The sequence below is a fragment of the Aspergillus pseudonomiae genome (genome assembly GCF_009193645.1).
Source record: "Aspergillus pseudonomiae strain CBS 119388 unplaced genomic scaffold BDV37scaffold_3, whole genome shotgun sequence".
NCBI lineage: Eukaryota > Fungi > Ascomycota > Eurotiomycetes > Eurotiales > Aspergillaceae > Aspergillus > Aspergillus pseudonomiae.
This window is the reverse complement of record NW_022475995.1, coordinates 519,413-536,731: the sequence shown is the minus strand read 5'-3', so window position 1 is coordinate 536,731 and position 17,319 is coordinate 519,413. Positions and strand designations below refer to the sequence as shown.

At 46.3% G+C, this 17,319-nt stretch overlaps 7 protein-coding genes across 7 annotated transcripts; 4 read left to right on the top strand and 3 right to left on the bottom strand.

Annotated features, from left to right (window-relative positions):
* Positions 1–61: 61 nt before the first annotated feature.
* BDV37DRAFT_267996 (ankyrin repeat-containing domain protein) lies at positions 62–818 on the bottom strand (the record flags this gene model as incomplete). The annotated part of the gene is made up of 2 exons (XM_032084104.1): positions 62–83; positions 115–818. 2 exons carry the CDS (start codon positions 816–818, stop codon positions 62–64), a joined length of 726 nt encoding a protein of 241 aa, XP_031946616.1.
* A 3,056-nt stretch (positions 819–3,874) lies between these two features.
* BDV37DRAFT_237140 (serine/threonine-protein kinase) lies at positions 3,875–6,569 on the top strand. The gene is made up of 6 exons (XM_032080691.1): positions 3,875–4,020; positions 4,183–4,377; positions 4,731–4,782; positions 4,860–5,067; positions 5,121–5,277; positions 5,354–6,569. Exons 2-6 carry the CDS (start codon positions 4,371–4,373, stop codon positions 6,148–6,150), a joined length of 1,221 nt encoding a protein of 406 aa, XP_031946615.1. The 5' UTR covers positions 3,875–4,020; positions 4,183–4,370; the 3' UTR covers positions 6,151–6,569.
* BDV37DRAFT_237133 (ubiquitin-conjugating enzyme E2) lies at positions 6,570–8,237 on the top strand. Its single transcript, XM_032080690.1, has 4 exons — positions 6,570–6,953; positions 7,010–7,021; positions 7,180–7,330; positions 7,441–8,237. Exons 1-4 carry the CDS (start codon positions 6,927–6,929, stop codon positions 7,722–7,724), a joined length of 474 nt encoding a protein of 157 aa, XP_031946614.1. The 5' UTR covers positions 6,570–6,926; the 3' UTR covers positions 7,725–8,237.
* Positions 8,229–10,270, bottom strand: BDV37DRAFT_237131 (NADH-quinone oxidoreductase subunit D). The gene is made up of 3 exons (XM_032080689.1): positions 9,517–10,270; positions 8,730–9,450; positions 8,229–8,663 (listed from the first exon to the last, which is right to left on the bottom strand). Exons 1-3 carry the CDS (start codon positions 10,186–10,188, stop codon positions 8,626–8,628), a joined length of 1,431 nt encoding a protein of 476 aa, XP_031946613.1. The 5' UTR covers positions 10,189–10,270; the 3' UTR covers positions 8,229–8,625.
* Positions 10,271–10,433: 163 nt separating this feature from the next.
* BDV37DRAFT_110878 (DNA-directed RNA polymerase core subunit RPC40) lies at positions 10,434–11,983 on the top strand. Its single transcript, XM_032078373.1, has 3 exons — positions 10,434–10,639; positions 10,698–10,802; positions 10,886–11,983. Exons 1-3 carry the CDS (start codon positions 10,595–10,597, stop codon positions 11,855–11,857), a joined length of 1,122 nt encoding a protein of 373 aa, XP_031946612.1. The 5' UTR covers positions 10,434–10,594; the 3' UTR covers positions 11,858–11,983.
* Positions 11,983–13,825, bottom strand: BDV37DRAFT_110887 (NEDD8-activating protein UBA3). The gene is made up of 6 exons (XM_032078374.1): positions 13,614–13,825; positions 13,456–13,557; positions 13,401–13,406; positions 13,259–13,338; positions 12,910–13,206; positions 11,983–12,860 (listed from the first exon to the last, which is right to left on the bottom strand). The coding sequence occupies exons 1-6, from the start codon at positions 13,640–13,642 to the stop codon at positions 12,109–12,111; spliced, it is 1,266 nt and encodes a 421-aa protein (XP_031946611.1). The 5' UTR covers positions 13,643–13,825; the 3' UTR covers positions 11,983–12,108.
* Positions 13,614–17,271, top strand: BDV37DRAFT_293865 (telomere length regulation TEL2 family protein; the record flags this gene model as incomplete). The annotated part of the gene is made up of 6 exons (XM_032089515.1): positions 13,614–14,871; positions 14,922–15,266; positions 15,321–15,407; positions 15,462–15,987; positions 16,039–16,752; positions 16,812–17,271. The coding sequence occupies exons 1-6, from the start codon at positions 14,010–14,012 to the stop codon at positions 17,269–17,271; spliced, it is 2,994 nt and encodes a 997-aa protein (XP_031946610.1). The 5' UTR covers positions 13,614–14,009.
* Between the last annotated feature and the right edge of the window lie 48 nt (positions 17,272–17,319).

Genomic DNA, 17,319 nt, shown 5'->3' with positions numbered 1-17,319 from the left:
TCACGATGCTATTATGGGAAACTTTTGGCTTTAAATCCAACAAGAATGAGCTAGTGCACAATCAATTTGAATATGTAGGGGATCTTTTTCTCATTTCCTTTTCTTTGCTGTAACAGCTCAAAAACAGTCGCACAATCATTTCGCTCAGCCCATTCTATAGGCTTCCGAGGGATGGGTCGCTTATATAACCGTTCATGGTTCATCAAGAAGAAAGGCACTAGGTAAAGCCCTTCTTGTCTTGCCCTAGTTTCAACGATGTGATAATCATCATCCTGACAATGAGGATCCGCGCCGTAATTTAACAAAAGCCCCACAGCATCCATATGACAATACTCAGCGGCCCAGCTTAAAGGAGTTCGACCATACATATCTTTCTGATCCGGGTCAATAGCAGTCTGCAGCAAAATTGCAATAATATCAGTATGGCCATACAATGCTGCCATTGAGAGAGGTGTATAGCCATTCCTGTCTTTAGTAGACGTGTCGAAACCGCTGTCTATGAGGGCCTGAACTACTTCAGTGCTTCCACCATTTACCGCTGCTGACATAGGTGTGTGACCAAGGGGGCTCCATATAGTATATTGCAGGTCATACTCTTTAGTCCGTGGACAATATTCTAGCAGCTTGCGCATGGTTTCGGCATTTCTTGTTGCTGTTGCTCGCCATAATGCCCCGGCAATGTTCTTCTTGTAAAGTGTAGAGTTGGAAATAGAGTAGAAATTCCGGCATACTTGGCTGAAAAAATTGAGTGCTGATTTGGAGAGATATTCCTGGATGAGTAGAAGGATCTCGACGGGGAGATCAACTAGCTTTGCCATTGAAAGTGTCCAGGATTTACTTTATTAAGCAGGATATAGCGAAAGGTCAGCTGCTCAGATCAACACTTGACGAATACTAATCTAAACCAGTATAATATTTCAAACGTTTTCATGGCATATAAGGGGATACTCTCTTAATATATACCACGATCTGCATAGAAGCCAAGTTTAATTGTCAAGAACAAATTTTGGCCGTTGTTTGGTCGTCCCTTTGTAAATTGTAATGTATGGGGGCCCATAATATGTGGGCTATAATAGAAAATTTGATGCGCGCGATTCTGTCTTTTTCATCGTATGAGGGGGAAGGAGTTCTAACATTTAGAATGGGTATATAAAGCTTGCAAACGATAAGTTAATATATATTTACGTCAATCTAGGCAGAATGGGCATGTAGATTAAGATTGTGTTTCTTGGCTGTCAAGTGCGCTTTCTCAATACTCCGTAGAAGTTCTATTATACTGACGGATTACCTTGGCTTAATTCCATGTTCTCGTTTCAGCAACCACGTCCAGTTACTGAGCATTATCGAATACTGCATTTAGGGAGTAATGCTTGGAGTTATTGGTTGGTTTCATCTCCATTATTTTTGGTGCTACAACATTTTCAGTAACTCGAGCATCATCGAATGTCTCGGATCATATTGTCTTCCACATATTCATCATACTAATTCCCAGATAACTACCAATTGTCATTCATGAAACAGCAGTTCCTATATTAAGGGTCTCGCCGGTTTGTTGCCAAAACCGAAATAAAACGCTCACCTTTTATGTGGTGTTTCATCTATGTTATCTCATTATATCAAAAGGAACGATATACTCTTTATGAGCTTCATGTGTCTTCATCAATGGAGGATTCAAAGTGTAAGATAATCCTATCAGATTATAATGGTCTTTCCATTCAGATGTTGAAACACAAGAAAAGATGCTCGGAGAGATTTAAATGATCTTGAACCTAAGGCAGTATCTATATCCATAGCCCGAGGGAACACCAACAGCTTGACTATAGCCAATCTACGAACTCTGGAGTATTCTCAAATTCCACTCCTCCGCTAGTGTTCTAACTTGACAATCATTCATTGAACTCCAGTAGTTATTTTATCTTATTTGTCAGTTTTGGCTACCACCCAATCTGATGTTAAAATGGTCAAATTTACTGTCAGCTGCATATCATGGCATATAGACGATATTATATCCCATAGAATTTCGGCAACGTGTTCAGACTGAGATGGTAATTCCAAAGACAATTCTTTTGACTTACGTACAATTAAAAAGGTCAACTCGAGTTCAAGACGCAGTATGTACACTGTTTTCGGTTGGGACTAATTGCAAAATGGGGAGAAGAATCCCTCACTAACATACTGGCGATAGTGGAGCTGCATTCGACACATGTATCGAATGTAAATTGAAAGCGGGCCCAAACAACCGCCCATTTCTTGCTTGCGACTACAGGGAACGCGGGTATATAATGCCTGTATGGGGTTGTACTGGCCCAGCGAACATAGCCTTGGTTATGTGATTTCTTCATATCTGACTTTATCGATGTCAAGTGCTTACTTAAGATGTACCGACTCCAATATTTTCAACATAAATGGCGATTGGGTTTACAGATCTTGGGTAATTTACTACAGGAACTTTGTCTCTCCCCTCATTTAGTCATTTGAGGACACTCGGCTAGTTTATATCTTTCTTCTGACCGGTATCTGTTCATGAATCTTAATTTTCCTTCTCCTTTTTTGCCCTATAATACCAGAGGTGAAAATAAGATTAGGTACAGTATATGCCCATGTTATTGGGTTCACTTCTCATAATGAATGACGTTTTGAACTATAGCTCACCAGAACATATGCAAAGCAGAAATCAGAAACTCTGTGAATATATAAACTAAAGGTTAACCTCTACTAGGATAATAAGGAAGCGAGTATACTTCTATTTACTCTATCAAACCCTGTAAAATAGATTTCTTCCTTATTGCCGATGTTACTAGCTACTGAACAATAGAATAATTGCAGAGCGCTTCGCGCTCCACAAATAATTTATTCAACTATATTATAAAGAATAGCTTTCTTTAATAAGATTATTGAAAAGTGTAAAGTTGACAACCCCTACTTCATTTGGGCATGTACCCATGATTCTATGAGCATGAGATCTCTGCATCAGTGGGAAGCTATGTTAAACCTCCAGGCTCCAATAGCGGGTCATATATCCACCCGTGACCCAACAACTATGTAGTATTACTAGTACTTGAGCTTGGCAAGGAGCTGTCAAAGAATGTCTACCCCTTACAAGTGCGTAGATATAATGGGCATATATGGGTGAATGTACTCAGTCTCCTAGATCAAAATGTCTTGGGGCTAATTTGATACACTCATTCAACTGGTAACACTAGCTACCCATGAGCTTGGGGGCAAAAGCAAAACTAGGAATGGAAGTTCCCTCTTGTTGTCGGATTGAGCTATGTTTGGTCCCTGGAAGATTGATAGACCATGACAACTGCCGAAATTGTCAACTAAGATGGCCAAGGAACAGGTTTGGATTACTAGATGATCACCTAGATTGGGCCGGTGTTGATGGCTATCAACAACCAGGTCTCACTCCAAAACGGCAGGGCTGTCAGATTAAATTAAAGACTCAGCCACTTGGGTTGGCATCAGTGATACGAAAACGAAGTACCTAGAATTCCCTAGCTGTTCTAATTTTGCTCTGGAGAAGAGACCTTCCATGGGTCTTGTCAATAGTGCATTTTCTCAACGCGTATTTTTATTGCCCAATTGACCTGGATCTTATTGAGATTTGTGGGGAAAAGGGCGCGAAAAAGAGGAAGCCTGGTAAAATACCTTCCTTACGACGTGGGACAAGGCTGAAAAAACTGTGGCTGTTGCCTGCAAGAGGTCCTTTTTCCCACATGCAAAATTAATAGGCAACGGAGGTGGGCCAATCCGCTGTCCCGAATCCGATCCGAGCACAGCCACGGGGGTGAACTAAACTCTATCGGAGGGGCCAGACTGTGAACTTACGTTACCCAATGCCCACCTTCTCTGGTTTGCTCTTGGGCTGGTGTTTCACGCCATTATCTTTTATATTTATCCACGCCTGAGGCTGACTTCAGTCTTATGTTTAATTGATTCTTTTTTTCCATTTTCTGTCCTTCCAGTATCCTCACACTGGAAGTTAACTTTCTCTTTATACTCACAACGAACGTTCAAGTAGGTATAGTACCGTTTGTTTACTCCAGTTACCCCCCGCCCCCTGATCAAGCATGGAGACAAGTCTTTTCTGTTCAACGGCTCATCTGAGGATCTGCGTCGCTGGCACAATCTCTTTAACTTTCTCTTGTAGCAGTATTACCCCCTCACTGACTGTGATAGCTTTCTCCAGCTGATACCTGAACGATAATTATAATAACCTGTCTTCTCGACTCCCTTAACAACGATCTCCTCTCCGCCCCGCCAATACCCCCTCACGTGCGGGGTCTCATCGGCGTCAAGCCTACTGCCTTAGCTCGCCACACAACTAATTTTTCGTGACTCAAGGCGGTCATTACAATTCAGACACAATGAGTTGTGAGTTTCTTTTTTTTTTTCAATTTCGCACCCCGTCTTGTCAATTGAGCGGGGTTGAAATGTTACTATTTCTTGTTGATTGCTCGCCCGCGTTGAAGCCTGTTTGTTTTGCCTACATCAACTGGTGGGGTGGATCATACTTTCCCAAGTCTTCGAAATGTTCTCGTCAACTGTCGCAATAGCTCTGTGGAGCAATGGCGCAAGCCTTTGGCTATTGTTCACCTCCTGGTGGTTACATGGTCTGAGCATACTACATCGCCTGGTTTTTGGCTCATCCGCTGGACTACCAAGCTTGGTGATTTGACGTTTGAAAGTATTGTAGCAAATGCGCTGACTATTTCTTTGCTCTACAGTCACTAATATGCTCAACAAGCTGTCGGGACAGCCCGAGAGTTATGAGAAAAAGTACGGCCTTTCCCCTGCGTTTAATGATTCCTTGACATGCCATTCGACAGTTAGTAACCAGTGGGAGCTTGCTCTAGGCAACTATACAAGTTTGGGAGAACACTTGGTGCTGGAACGTACGGTATTGTCCGTGAGGCAGATTGCAGTCGTGGAAAAGTTGCTGTTAAAATCATCCTGAAGAAGAATGTCCGGGGCAACGAGCAGATGGTTTACGATGAGTTGGAGATGTTGCAAGCCCTTGATCACCCGAACATCGTCCATTTTGTCGATTGGTTCGAATCCAAGGTGCGTGCCTTTCACCGCGCTATACCAGTGTCTATAGTCTAACGGTGCCAAAGGACAAATTCTACATTGTCACCCAACTGGCCACCGGTGGTGAGCTGTTCGATAGAATTTGCGACTACGGAAAGTTTACTGAGAAGGATGCATCTCAAACCATTCGGCAAGTGCTAGACGCAGTCAATTATCTGCATGAACGGAATATTGTCCACCGAGGTTCGTTTTGCACCTTCAACGCTCTCCCCTTATATGATACTGTGTCATGTGCTAACTGTAACTCTGAATCGCTTAGACTTGAAACCAGAAAACTTGCTTTACCTTACCCGTGACCCATCCTCGCCTTTGGTTCTAGCCGACTTTGGCATTGCCAAGATGTTGGACAGTCCCAGTGAAGTATTGACTAGCATGGCTGGATCATTTGGATATGCCGCACCCGAAGTTATGCTCAAACAAGGCCACGGCAAGGCCGTCGATATGTGGTCTCTGGGTGTCATCACATACACCCTGCTGTGTGGTTATTCACCCTTCCGGTCCGAGAGCCTGTCCGATCTGATCGAGGAATGTCGTAGTGGCCGGATTATTTTCCATGACCGCTACTGGCGAGACGTCTCAAAAGATGCCAAGGATTTCATCCTTACGATGCTCCAGCCGGATCCATCAAAGCGTGTCACATCCGAGGAGGCCCTCAAGCATCCCTGGTTGAAGGGCGAATCTGCTAGTGACCGTGACTTGCTGCCTGAAATCCGCGCCTACATTGCTAAGTCTCGCCTCAGGAGAGGCATTGAGATCATCAAGCTGGCCAACCGCATCGAGGCACTCAAGATGCAGGAAGAGGATGAGGATGACATCCCTAGCCCTGCTGACATGGCAGCTTCTGCTGAGGAGTCTAGCAAATCTGGATCTGCGCCGGCCGAGGCGTCAGCTAATGTTGAGGCCGAGGCTGGTACAACAAAGAAGCGGAGTTTGAGCAAGGTTGCACGCGGAGCTATCTTCCGTGAGGTTGTTCTTGCAAAGGTTCGTGAGCAGAAGGACAACGAAGAACGTGAGAGACTCGAACGTGAGGCTCGAGAGAAAACTACCCATACTTAATTTCTGTTATGCTATGGCGTTCAAAGTGAGAGCTCGTTCATCCTTCCCTGACCAGTTTCGAGGTCAAGACACATCTGAGTTGCTTTGTGAATATTATTTTCATGATTCCCCGTCCATAATCCGAATGGTGTATTCAGTAACTGTGTTGTTATTCTTGAGAGCTTTCGGTGCTTGTTCTTCAAAATCCCTCTTTTGGCTTCACTGTCTCTTTCTGCCTTCGTGTCCATACCATCAACAGTTTTTTCTTCTTCCATTATTCAAACATTAAATATACTTGTCCTTGCCCTCGTAGTCTTTTAGAGAATGACCTTATCAGGCGGATAAGCATCACGTGTCAGGCCACCATTTGACCATTCGGTGCGTGAGCCAATCATATGATGTGTGTCGGGGAAGTGAGTCCCAGGCAGGTGATCGGCTGGGGGGTGTATAAAGGTACGCCCCGTAGGCGGTCGTTGAATCATTGATATGCCCTCGGCCGGCTTATTGCTTTTCTTCTCTTTCTCCGAGCAGTATTACTTACGCCTCTACGACTTTTGATCCTGTCCTGTGTTTGTCCACCTCTTCATTCCTTTCCTTCAACCTTCCTCACGTCGTTGCAACATTTCCGAGGCGGTGGATCGCCCCACGTTAAGAGTCAGACGTCATACATCTTTGCGGCTCAAAGATTCTGCTACCTATGGGAGTAACTAGCGTGCGAAGAGAAAGATTCTCGTCAAAAATCAATTCCACAGTACTGGGAACAATATACCCACTATCTGAAACGCATATCTCTCACCATGTTTGCGGGTAAACGCTTGAGCAAGGTAATTGTTCCCGTCGTTGAATCAATATTTCACAGGCTAACTTGGCGCAATAACAGGAGCTCCTCAAGGTACCTACATCCCCTTCTATTCCTCACGCCCCGATTTTGTCTACCGCTTTGAAAGATAGGTTACGGCCTCAATCAATAGCAGTGTCACGTCTTTGCTGTATACTATCATGCCTAGTGTCGATTATGCACAGAATAATTAACTATGGGAATTAATTTAGATGAAGGAACATCTGCCGCCAGGTATTTCAATAGCCAAATCGGAGAATCTTGAAGAGTGGCAGATGGATATCCGAGTCTTGGACGAGAATCCGCTTTATCAGAATCAGATCTATCGGCTCAAGTTCACATTCTCGTCCAAGTACCCAATAGGTATGTTTGATTTTATGCCCTGGTGTTACATTACCTTGTGTTACCTTTGTTTTTTTTTTTTTTTTTTTTTTTTTTACGTCGATCATACTAAGCAAGACTCCATTGCCCAGAACCGCCGGAAGTCCAGTTCATCGAGCTACCTAGCACATCTGAGACCCCTCGCCCGATCCCGATCCACCCGCACATATACAGCAACGGAATCATATGCCTAGACCTACTAAGCTCTGCCGGTTGGTCACCTGTACAAACAGTTGAGAGCGTCTGCATGAGCATTCAAAGCATGCTGACCGCAAATACGCGCGACGAACGACCTCCAGGCGACAGTGACTTTGTCTCGTACAACCGACGCCGGCCCCGCGACATCAACTTCTTCTATGATGACGACAACGTATAACTGTGTATGATGGTACTGTCAAAGGTGGCTCACTGTCAATATTGAACATCATGCTTTTGTTTCTCAAGCGATGGTATCCATCTACGCCTGCTCTTGCATGTTCTGGGACCAATCTACCCTCCTCCGACAGCTGGTCTTTCACAATCACCCAAGATTATTCAGAGGATTGCCGATTGCTTATCTAGTACATATTCAAACTGATGCATTCGGTCGTTACTTTGTCGATATTTCCATTCTCAAGTTGCATTTGCATAGGCGCATGTTTTATGGGCGTTTCAGGAGCGGGTTAGTAGTTAGCTTGGAGTAGCATATATTATCAATCACTTATTTTATTCTCATAGTTCCATGTTTGTGACGTTCGTTGCTTAACTTTTCCTAGTTTTGTCATCGTTCTGTTTATCACTGGAAAACGGGTAACTATCGCGCCGATATATATATATATCCCCCCACCCACTGATAATAGTTTCTGTTCCCCTACGTAAGACAGGCTAGTAATATAACCATCATTTTATTAAGTAGTATGCTAGCACGTTACACATACAATTCTAAAAACCTACAATGATAAAATCCCCATTTAGTTAACACATGATATTGTAACTTGAAATTCGGTCACTATACACAGGGTAGATGATGGCAAGAAAAGAGATAGAGATTGGGATTCAGGTAGAGTCGGCAAACAAAGGAAATAGACAACGCCATTAAAAAACGGAATTGGTACAGCGAGGTAATGTTGATGATCCAACAGCATCACCGCGATGAGGTTGAGCACGGAGAAGAACCAGGAGGTAGATGGAAGGTTATTTTTTTTAGAGCTTTATCTTTGCTTCTTTTCTATTCTTTGGAAGAATCAAGTCAAAGTCGGTTTACAGAAGCTTTGGAGATTCCTCTTGCCTTTATTCGTCTACCGGTCGACTTCACCGAACACCAGATCCATTGTACCTGGGTTTGAAGATTAGCGGAGCGTTCTTAACAAGTTGTAGGCGTTTTAGAGTTATGAGGACTTACCAATAATGGCGACAGCATCTGCCAGCAAGTGACCGCGAGCGACCTGATCGAAACCACCCAAGTGGGCAAAACCAGGAGCACGGATCTTGCAACGGTAGGGTCTCTCGCTGCCATCACTGACCAGGAAAACACCCATCTCACCCTTGGGGGCCTCAATGGCAGAGTAGGTCTCACCGGGGGGAACGGCGTAACCCTTGCTGAAGAGGAGGAAATGGTGGATAAGGGCCTCCATGTTCTCCTTCATAGCGGCGCGAGGGGGAGGCGAGAGCTTGTAGTCCTCGACCTTGACAGGGCCAGCGGGCATCTGGTTCAAGCACTGGTGGATGATACGGAGAGATTGGCGGAACTCCTCCATACGGCAGAGATAACGATCGTAGCAGTCACCATTGACACCTACGGGGACGTCGAATTCGACCTGGTCGTAAGCGTCATAGGGCTGGGACTTGCGGATATCCCATGGCACACCAGAGCCACGGAGCATGACACCAGTGAAGCTCATGTTCAGTGCATCAGCGGCGCTGACAACACCAACGCCCTGGGTTCTGGCCTTCCAGATACGATTATCGGTGAGCAGCTCCTCGGTCTCGTCAATACGGTCACCGAACTGAGTAGCCCACTGGTAGATATCGTCGAGAAGGCCGAGGGGGATATCCTGGGACACACCGCCGGGGCGGACATAGGCGGCGTGGAGACGGGCACCGGAGACACGCTCGTAGAATTCCTATGTGAGGGATTGACCATCAACTACCTTGTCTAATCTGCTTATGGTGAAATTAATGTTGCTTACCATGAGCTTTTCACGCTCCTCGAAACCCCACAGGAATGGCGTAAGAGCACCAACATCCATAGCGTGAGAAAGGACGGACATGAGGTGGTTCAGAATACGGGTCATCTCTCCGAACAATGTACGGATATACTTGGCTCTTTCAGGGATTTCAATGTTCAGCAGCTTCTCGACAGCCAGCGAGTAACATTGTTCATTCGTCATCATGGAGACATAGTCCAATCGGTCGAAGTAAGGCAGAGCCTGCATGTAGGTCTTGTATTCGATCAACTTCTCGGTACCACGATGAAGCAATCCGACGTGAGGATCCGCGCGGACAATCTCTTCACCATTGATCTCCAGAATCAGTCGAAGCACGCCGTGAGCAGCAGGATGCTGAGGACCGAAGTTGACTGTGTAGTGACGGATTTTGCGGCCGACCCCTTCACTCTCGGATTCGAGACCAGCGGCAACATCGGGTTCTTGGGGACCTTCCTTGTTAGCCAGACTTGTGAAGGTGGGGTCAGTAGGAATAAGTCTGGTAGCCTGGAAGCTGGTCGGCTCCGCTTGCCGACGAGGAAGCGACGTTGCTATCGAGCGGGATCTGGGGATGGCGTTGTATTTGGCGAAGTTGGAGGGGCGGAGACAGAGCCTTTTGGGCGCACTGCCCGCCAGGCGAGTAAAGGAAGCAGCCATTCGGAAGAGAGAGGAGAAGGACGAGGAGGAATTGGAGGCTGTCGGTCCTCAGTCCGGACGCAATTGATGTAGGGACTCTGCGGAGTGGTCTACACGGGTTGATGCTTGGAGGTTACGCTGAATTACAATTTGGATGGTCACGTGAGGAGAGCTTATGGTCATCAGACCGTCTCTGGTTGGTCTTCAGTTCCGTCTTATTCTGCACCCACGCTAGCTCACACTTCTAGGAAAATCGGTAAATCACGGGCCGCCCTTCCACACAGTTGTGTACTCCCTCAGGTGCAGTATAGTGATGTATACTCTCCGCCTTCGACCTGATGAAATACTGCCGGTTTTCTAAAGAACTTTTTTCCTTTTTTCTCTCCATATCATCAACGACTTGATACCCGCAAATTACTCACCCATCATGGCGCCTCTCGTTCCTTCACAGGCGGAGCTTGATCGCCGGAGGGTAATATAACCTATGAGCACCTATTCGCGTTTGCTTACCATGCTGATTATTTTCCTAGCTCGTCGACATCAATCTGGAAACAGTCTCCAACATCCCCTCCACAGACTTCCCAGGTCACTGGCCGGGTGAGTCGCATGAGTGGAATTTGGAGAAATTTAGAAATGTACGGTCCTTGTTTCTCCTTTGCATTCTATGCACTTCCCTGCCTCTCTGTTTTGCGTGCGCTTACATTATTTTGGTCTACAGGGGTTCAATGTTGAGTTCCATAGAAATGAAAGATTCGAATCTTCCTTCTCTCTCATCGGCGTCGATGCATCGATCGCAAATGCCTTCCGCCGCATCGTCATGGCTGAAGTGCCCAGCGTAGCCATCGAGTTCGTCTTCGTTCACAACAACACCTCCGTCATTCAGGATGAAGTGCTTGCACAGCGATTGGGTCTGATTCCACTGAAGGGTTCCGTGGATGGTATAAACTGGATGCGCTGGTTCAAGAAGGCAACTGAGGATGAACCCGAGGGTAGTGATCCTTCCGATTACAATACCATCGTCTTGCGACTGGATATCGAATGTTCTGAGAACCCTAACGCCGACCCCTCGGAGAATGACCCCCGAAAGCTATACAAGAATGCGCATGTTTACGCCAGAGACATTACCTTCCACCCTGTCGGACGCCAGGAGCAATTCTTCACTGGCGAGGATGCCATCCAGCCGGTTAACCCAGACATCCTGATCGCTAAGCTTCGCCCGGGTCAGAAGATCGACCTGGAAATGCACTGTATCAAGGGTATCGGAGCCGACCATGCTAAGTTCTCGCCTGTTGCCACCGCCTCATACCGTTTGCTTCCCGACATCCAGATCTTGCGCCCCATTCTTGGAGAAGACGCTAAGAAGTTCGCCAAGTGCTTCCCTAAGGGCGTGATTGGTTTGGAGCCTGTTACCCGGGAAGAGGCCGCGAAGCAGGGTAGCGGATACGAGGGCCACGAGGGCGAGACAAAAGCTGTTGTTCGCGATGCCTTCAAGGATACCGTTAGCAGGGAATGTCTCAGGCATGAGGAGTTCCAGGGCAAGGTGAAGCTCGGTCGCGTCCGTGATCATTTCATCTTCAACATCGAGAGTACAGGCCAATTCGATAGCGATGTCCTTTTCTTAGAAAGCGTGAAGGTCCTGAAGCTCAAATGCGCCAGATGGAAGCGGGGATTGGCGGATCTTATGCGGTGAATGTGTTCTATGCTATGTTCCCGCTTTTCATGTTTAAATCTTTAATGCATGGTCGGCGTTGGTTTCGTTGCTATTTTGCGAGTTTGTACAATTCATAAAAAGTCGGTCAAGACCTTCTTTGGGAGTCTGGATAGGGCGATTTTTGTCACATAGAAAATTCACAATTGATATTGAAGCCTTGATCTAGTAAGAATGTCTTGTATTTATCGTAACGACTCATATCTCATATGAAGAGTGAAAAGTTGGTATTCTTATTTGAACAACAACCGGTAGCGGAAATCGATGGTGTAAGCGGGGTCGCTGACTGCTATCTCTTGCCCGTCTTCTACTAAATCCCTAAGCTTAGAGTTCAGATTGACCCTGGTCTGTTCCTCCAATTGGGGGGGGAAACGCTGGTAGAGGGTCTTTTCTTCCGTTCTCATGCTAGGCTTCTTAAGCTGAGCTTCCGGCAGGTCGCCAAGAGTGTCGATGTACTCTTGTAGCGTCATGTCCGGATCAACGGTCATATTTCGCGCGAGGTTGCCACAGACAGGGCAATCCGGCTTCTTTTCAGCCTCGAACGTATATGTGTACACACCTTCTTCACCGGCGTACATCATATAGTTATCAAGGTACGGGTTGCACGATGTGGCGATTTTTAAAGCCTCAGATGTTGTCGCAGCGGCAATGACGGCGTTTGTGGAGGCGATTGCAGGAATAATGTTCTTGACTACACCCTGGGTCATCTGGAAGGTGACTCCGTGAATATGAAATTGCTTTGCTCGCTCAAGAGCTGCATTATACACCCAACCAATGTGGTCAAGATCATCACTATCGAATGGGTCGTCCTTGCGCTTTTCCTGCCAGGCGATCTGGTGCGCCCACTCGATACAATGTTGGGGCTGCCGAGGGATAGTCGCAATTGTGCACAGCGGAACCGCAGGGCGGGGCGCGTGCATGTCAAGCTGGCATTCAATGCACGAAGACAGGGTTGGTAGAATAACACGCGCTTGCCCTTTGAAGCCTGGTCCTTGTTAGTATTTTGTGATAGCCCAGGTGGCCTAATTACATACCTTCAGTTCCTCCATCAATGAGAGGCTTCAGGCTCTCAGGGTTCTCAGGATCAACCATGCCAATAAGGGTGGCATTGATCCATCGTCTCGCTTCTATGCTATCGAGACCGCAAACGACTATCTTGAACTGCATGTAGTAATCCTCATCCTTATCTTGAATCTTCCCTACATAAGGTGTAATTTTGACACCTTTGACTCGTCTCTCTACGAAAGCCGCGGCAACCTCGGCTTTAGGTTTGCCGATGTCAGATTGGCGAAATAAAAACTGACGATTTAGATTAGAGATGTCGATGGTATCTGTTAAAGTTAGCTGCGGTATCCCGGACAAAGTGATAGGGGAAAGACTTGCCCATATCAATAACATGGATATCCTTGAAGCCTGACAAAGCAAGGTTCTTCAGGATCTCACATCCTAAACCTCCAGCCCCGCTAAGATCGTTTCACTTAGTGACCATACCCATCAACAACAGGAGGGGCGCGTATATACATACATAACTCTGGACGACGTTAGTGGTTAATGATTTGCTTAATCACTTCGGAACATACAGGATTTTTGATGTCTCCAAAGCACCAATGGTCTCTGGACCAGGCACCCAGTCTTCATCGCTGAAAGGTCCCGGCCTAGTTAATACCTTGTGGAGGTGTTTCCTGCGTGGAGTGAGCGAAATTATTAATGACAAAAGTGAGAAGAAAGGGCATCTTACCACCTAAGGGAAGAGTCTGCGGAAGCCATATTGAGCAAGGGTTGCGCTCTATTCAATCTAGGTTACAATGGGCGTCTCTGTGATTAGTTGATTTCACAGCATCCGTAGTTAATGACGCCAGAGGCTTGGGCTGTACTTCACTAAAATGAGTGTTTCAGAAGAGTCGATGATGGATATAAATCCCCTTTCTAAAGGTCACCTAAATTCTCAGGACTCAAACGAGACAACCTATGTCTGGTGGAAACAAGCGCAGGTAGTGAAGATAGGAGGTCGTTGATTGATTGACTGATTGATTGTTCCAGATACACTCCGCTGCACGTGACCCCACCGCTTATACAATTTCCTCCAACCTTTGCCAATCATTCTATTTTCTTCCAACGCCAGTTACTCAAGAAAATGGACGGCTTATTGACAGAGGTTAAGACCGTTACTCATGGCCGGGATACGTCTCTGTTGATTGTCGAGGAGGGACCTGTCAACGGATTAGAGAGGCATAGGGCCACTTCTGAAGCCGACACTGATGCAGATCCAACATCCGCGGATTTTATATTAACAGTACTCAAGTCGAAGCCTGACCGCGCGGGACTTTATGGCGTCTTGAAAGTTCTGGATCCATCAAACGAATGCATAATCCCAAAGGCCTTTGATATTAGAGTTCCAAGCCCGACAACAGCTCAGATACTTAATGCTTTAGGCACCGTTACAATCCCTGATCATTGGGCAGCATTGAATACAAAGTCAAAGGGGTCAACACCAGAGGCCAATAAACTACGAGCCGTTCTGTTGAGATGCTTTAGTAGCGTATCTGGTATCAGTTGCTTGGTGGCTCAACTCCGCTCGCTTATAACTGCAGCTCGGTCATCCTCCCAACAAGCGAAAGCATCAGGGTCTCAAATTCAGATTCGAGATATTCTGACAATCCTTTCTGCTCTCTTGAAGCCCAAAGATCTTACATTACGCATATACATAGATATCGAAGCTCTCTACAGCAATTCAACTCAGAAGCAGGTTGCCTGGAGAGAATTTCTATCTCTTATTGCTGCTAGCAAGGTTCTCTCGGCTACAGCGGAGGCTCTCACGTTAGTTGGGAATTTTGATGGCTTGAGTACAATCTCATGGATTGGAGACGGCCCCAAATATACCTCTTGGTTAGGTACTAACATCTGTCACATGGTGTCAAAACTTGATTTCGATAACCAGGGTGCTTGGAAAGCGGTTACTTCTCTAACTGGACGAGCATTGAGCCTTGGTTATACAGGTACTTTGCATTATTTATATCCTATTTCGTATGCTGATGATTATGCCCAGATTATTTGGCCCGCGAATTATACACTAGCTTGCTCATCAACGAGACTCTCCGAGTACGATATAATTCTCTCTTCGATAAACTTCGGCCAATGGAGCAGTTTGCGGTGTTGGAAGCCATATTCCGTGAAGTTGACAAGAAATATTTCTTGACACTGATTGATGAAAGCGACGAGGCTATTCTGGGCCAGCGTGTTAACGGTGTTGCAGGATTATGTTCTAGCATCATTGGAGAGCGCCAACATATACAAACTCAGCTTCTGGATTGGCTGTCAAAAGGCCAGGGTGGCTCCATACAGACTATTGGGTTACGCAGGGCATTGTTGGCTAGCTTTGCAGATCAGAATGGTAAGCTCAACTCAGCATTGCCTTGTAGTCTCTAGTAACATGGGGTGGTTATAGACTCAATGATGACGCTGCTCAAAAAGAGCCTGGAACAGTCTAGTGACAAGTTCTATATTAAGCATGCGCCAATTGTGAGCCAAGAAGGTACACCCACATCTTTGCGACTGTAGTTAAGGCCTTGATAATGACAAACCTCAGCGAATACCCAAGTCCTCCTTCTGGCAGCAGGATACGTCAGGCGACTTGATTCAAATGCCATGATGGAAATAGGACGTTCGAGTGCGTTTCTCAACACGGTTTCCAACCGCTTAGCCGCGTCATCATCTAAAGCCCGATTTCTTGGAATGATCATTGGGATGTCAATTTCGCAGCTCATTGAAAAGCCGGGGAAGGCAATGAAATTCGACCTCGATGAAATGGAGAGTGACTGGGCCTTGTGGTACTTCAACTTGGTCAACACTCAAGACAGTTTTGCATCTTTGGAATCAATTAAATTGCCAACTGACTCAGAATCTGCGAAAGGTTCATCCGATTCAGCAACTGCTACTCGGAAACCACCACCTCCGCGGACAGCGAAGATAGTGGCCATTGAAGAAATAGAGTCCGAAAACGAAGAGTCCGAAGAAGATGAGGACCTCATCCCCTACGAAAAACCCGATGAAGATCCATACGATTCAGACGAGGACCCAACGTTAGTCCAACGCAACAAACCAATAGCGCCAGTGTGAGTCAGGCAAGAATAACCTCTTGTATAAATGTGACTGACGTGTTTTAGCTACATTCGCGACCTGATAATCTGCCTAAGAGACACGGAGAATATAGAACGCTTTGAACTGGCGATATGCACTGCGCCCTCATTAATCAGACGCAAAACTGCTTTTGGGACTGAACTTGCCGAGAATACCGAAGAGCTGGCTCTTGTCATAGTTGGTCTACAAGAGCAGAGCAAATTCCCGAAATTCCATGAGTATCGGCTCCAGAGTATCATCGCCTTGATCGTGTCCCAGCCTTTGAAGATGGGTAGATGGTTCACTGCGATGTTTTTCGACGGAGACCTGTCTCAAGTCCAACGATCCGCAGTTCTGACAGGTCTAGGTCTGAGCGCTCGTGAAATATCTGGGAATGGCGAGAATGACGCAAAGACACTGGGCCTCCCAACACTACCTGACGCGTCGTTCCCATCCGGAAAGTTACCAGCCAATCTGGAAGCTTTATACTCGAGCAATGAATCCCCAATAGCCAGTCTAACAAAGGAGCTAGCACAAACTTCCCTCCAGCCGCTGGCAGCTAATGCTGCAGATTCACTTTCTGGCCCGAACGCGCTTAAAGTGCGAACATTCTCTTCGCGAATGGAGGTCGAGAAGCAACGCCAGCAGCGAGAGGCCCAACGACAGAAATCTACGGCTAAGGATCTCTACAAAGTGTTGGCGGAAGGGTTCTTCTACCCACTAAAGGGTCGATTTGAGATCATGATGTTACAGTTCTCTTCGTGAGTACTACCTAAGAAAATGATACTTCTATCAAGGTCTTATTCTAACAACGATACAGAACAACAGCACCTTCATATAACCCCTTCCTCACCCCTAATATTCTTACTTTATTCATCCAAACCCTTACCCTTACTCTTTCTACCATGGGGCCTCATACTCCGTACCTCCCTACTGTCACAGAGGATGCAATAACCTTCCTCCTCTCGCTCCACACGCGTCCCGTTTCTGATGACCCCATAATCCTCTCTGCCCTTCTGGCTTTCTTCCTCGCAGTAGTAGATTTGAACGTCGCATCAGGCTCTACCGGCGAGGAACGACTCGTCACCGAGTTCGCGTCGCAGGTCATCGAGCTACGTGAGTGGGCAGGTGAGGTTTTCGACCGTACACCTTCAGTCAAGGGGGACGAACCCAGAGAACAGGTTAGAACGTTAGCAGCAGGTGTCATGGTAAAGCTAGGAGAAGTGATGGAAAGGTACCAAGGGCGGTTGATGGGCGTGAATTCCGGGTTTAAATATTGATCTGTGTAGATACGATAGATAGAAATAGTATACAGTATCCAACAATTC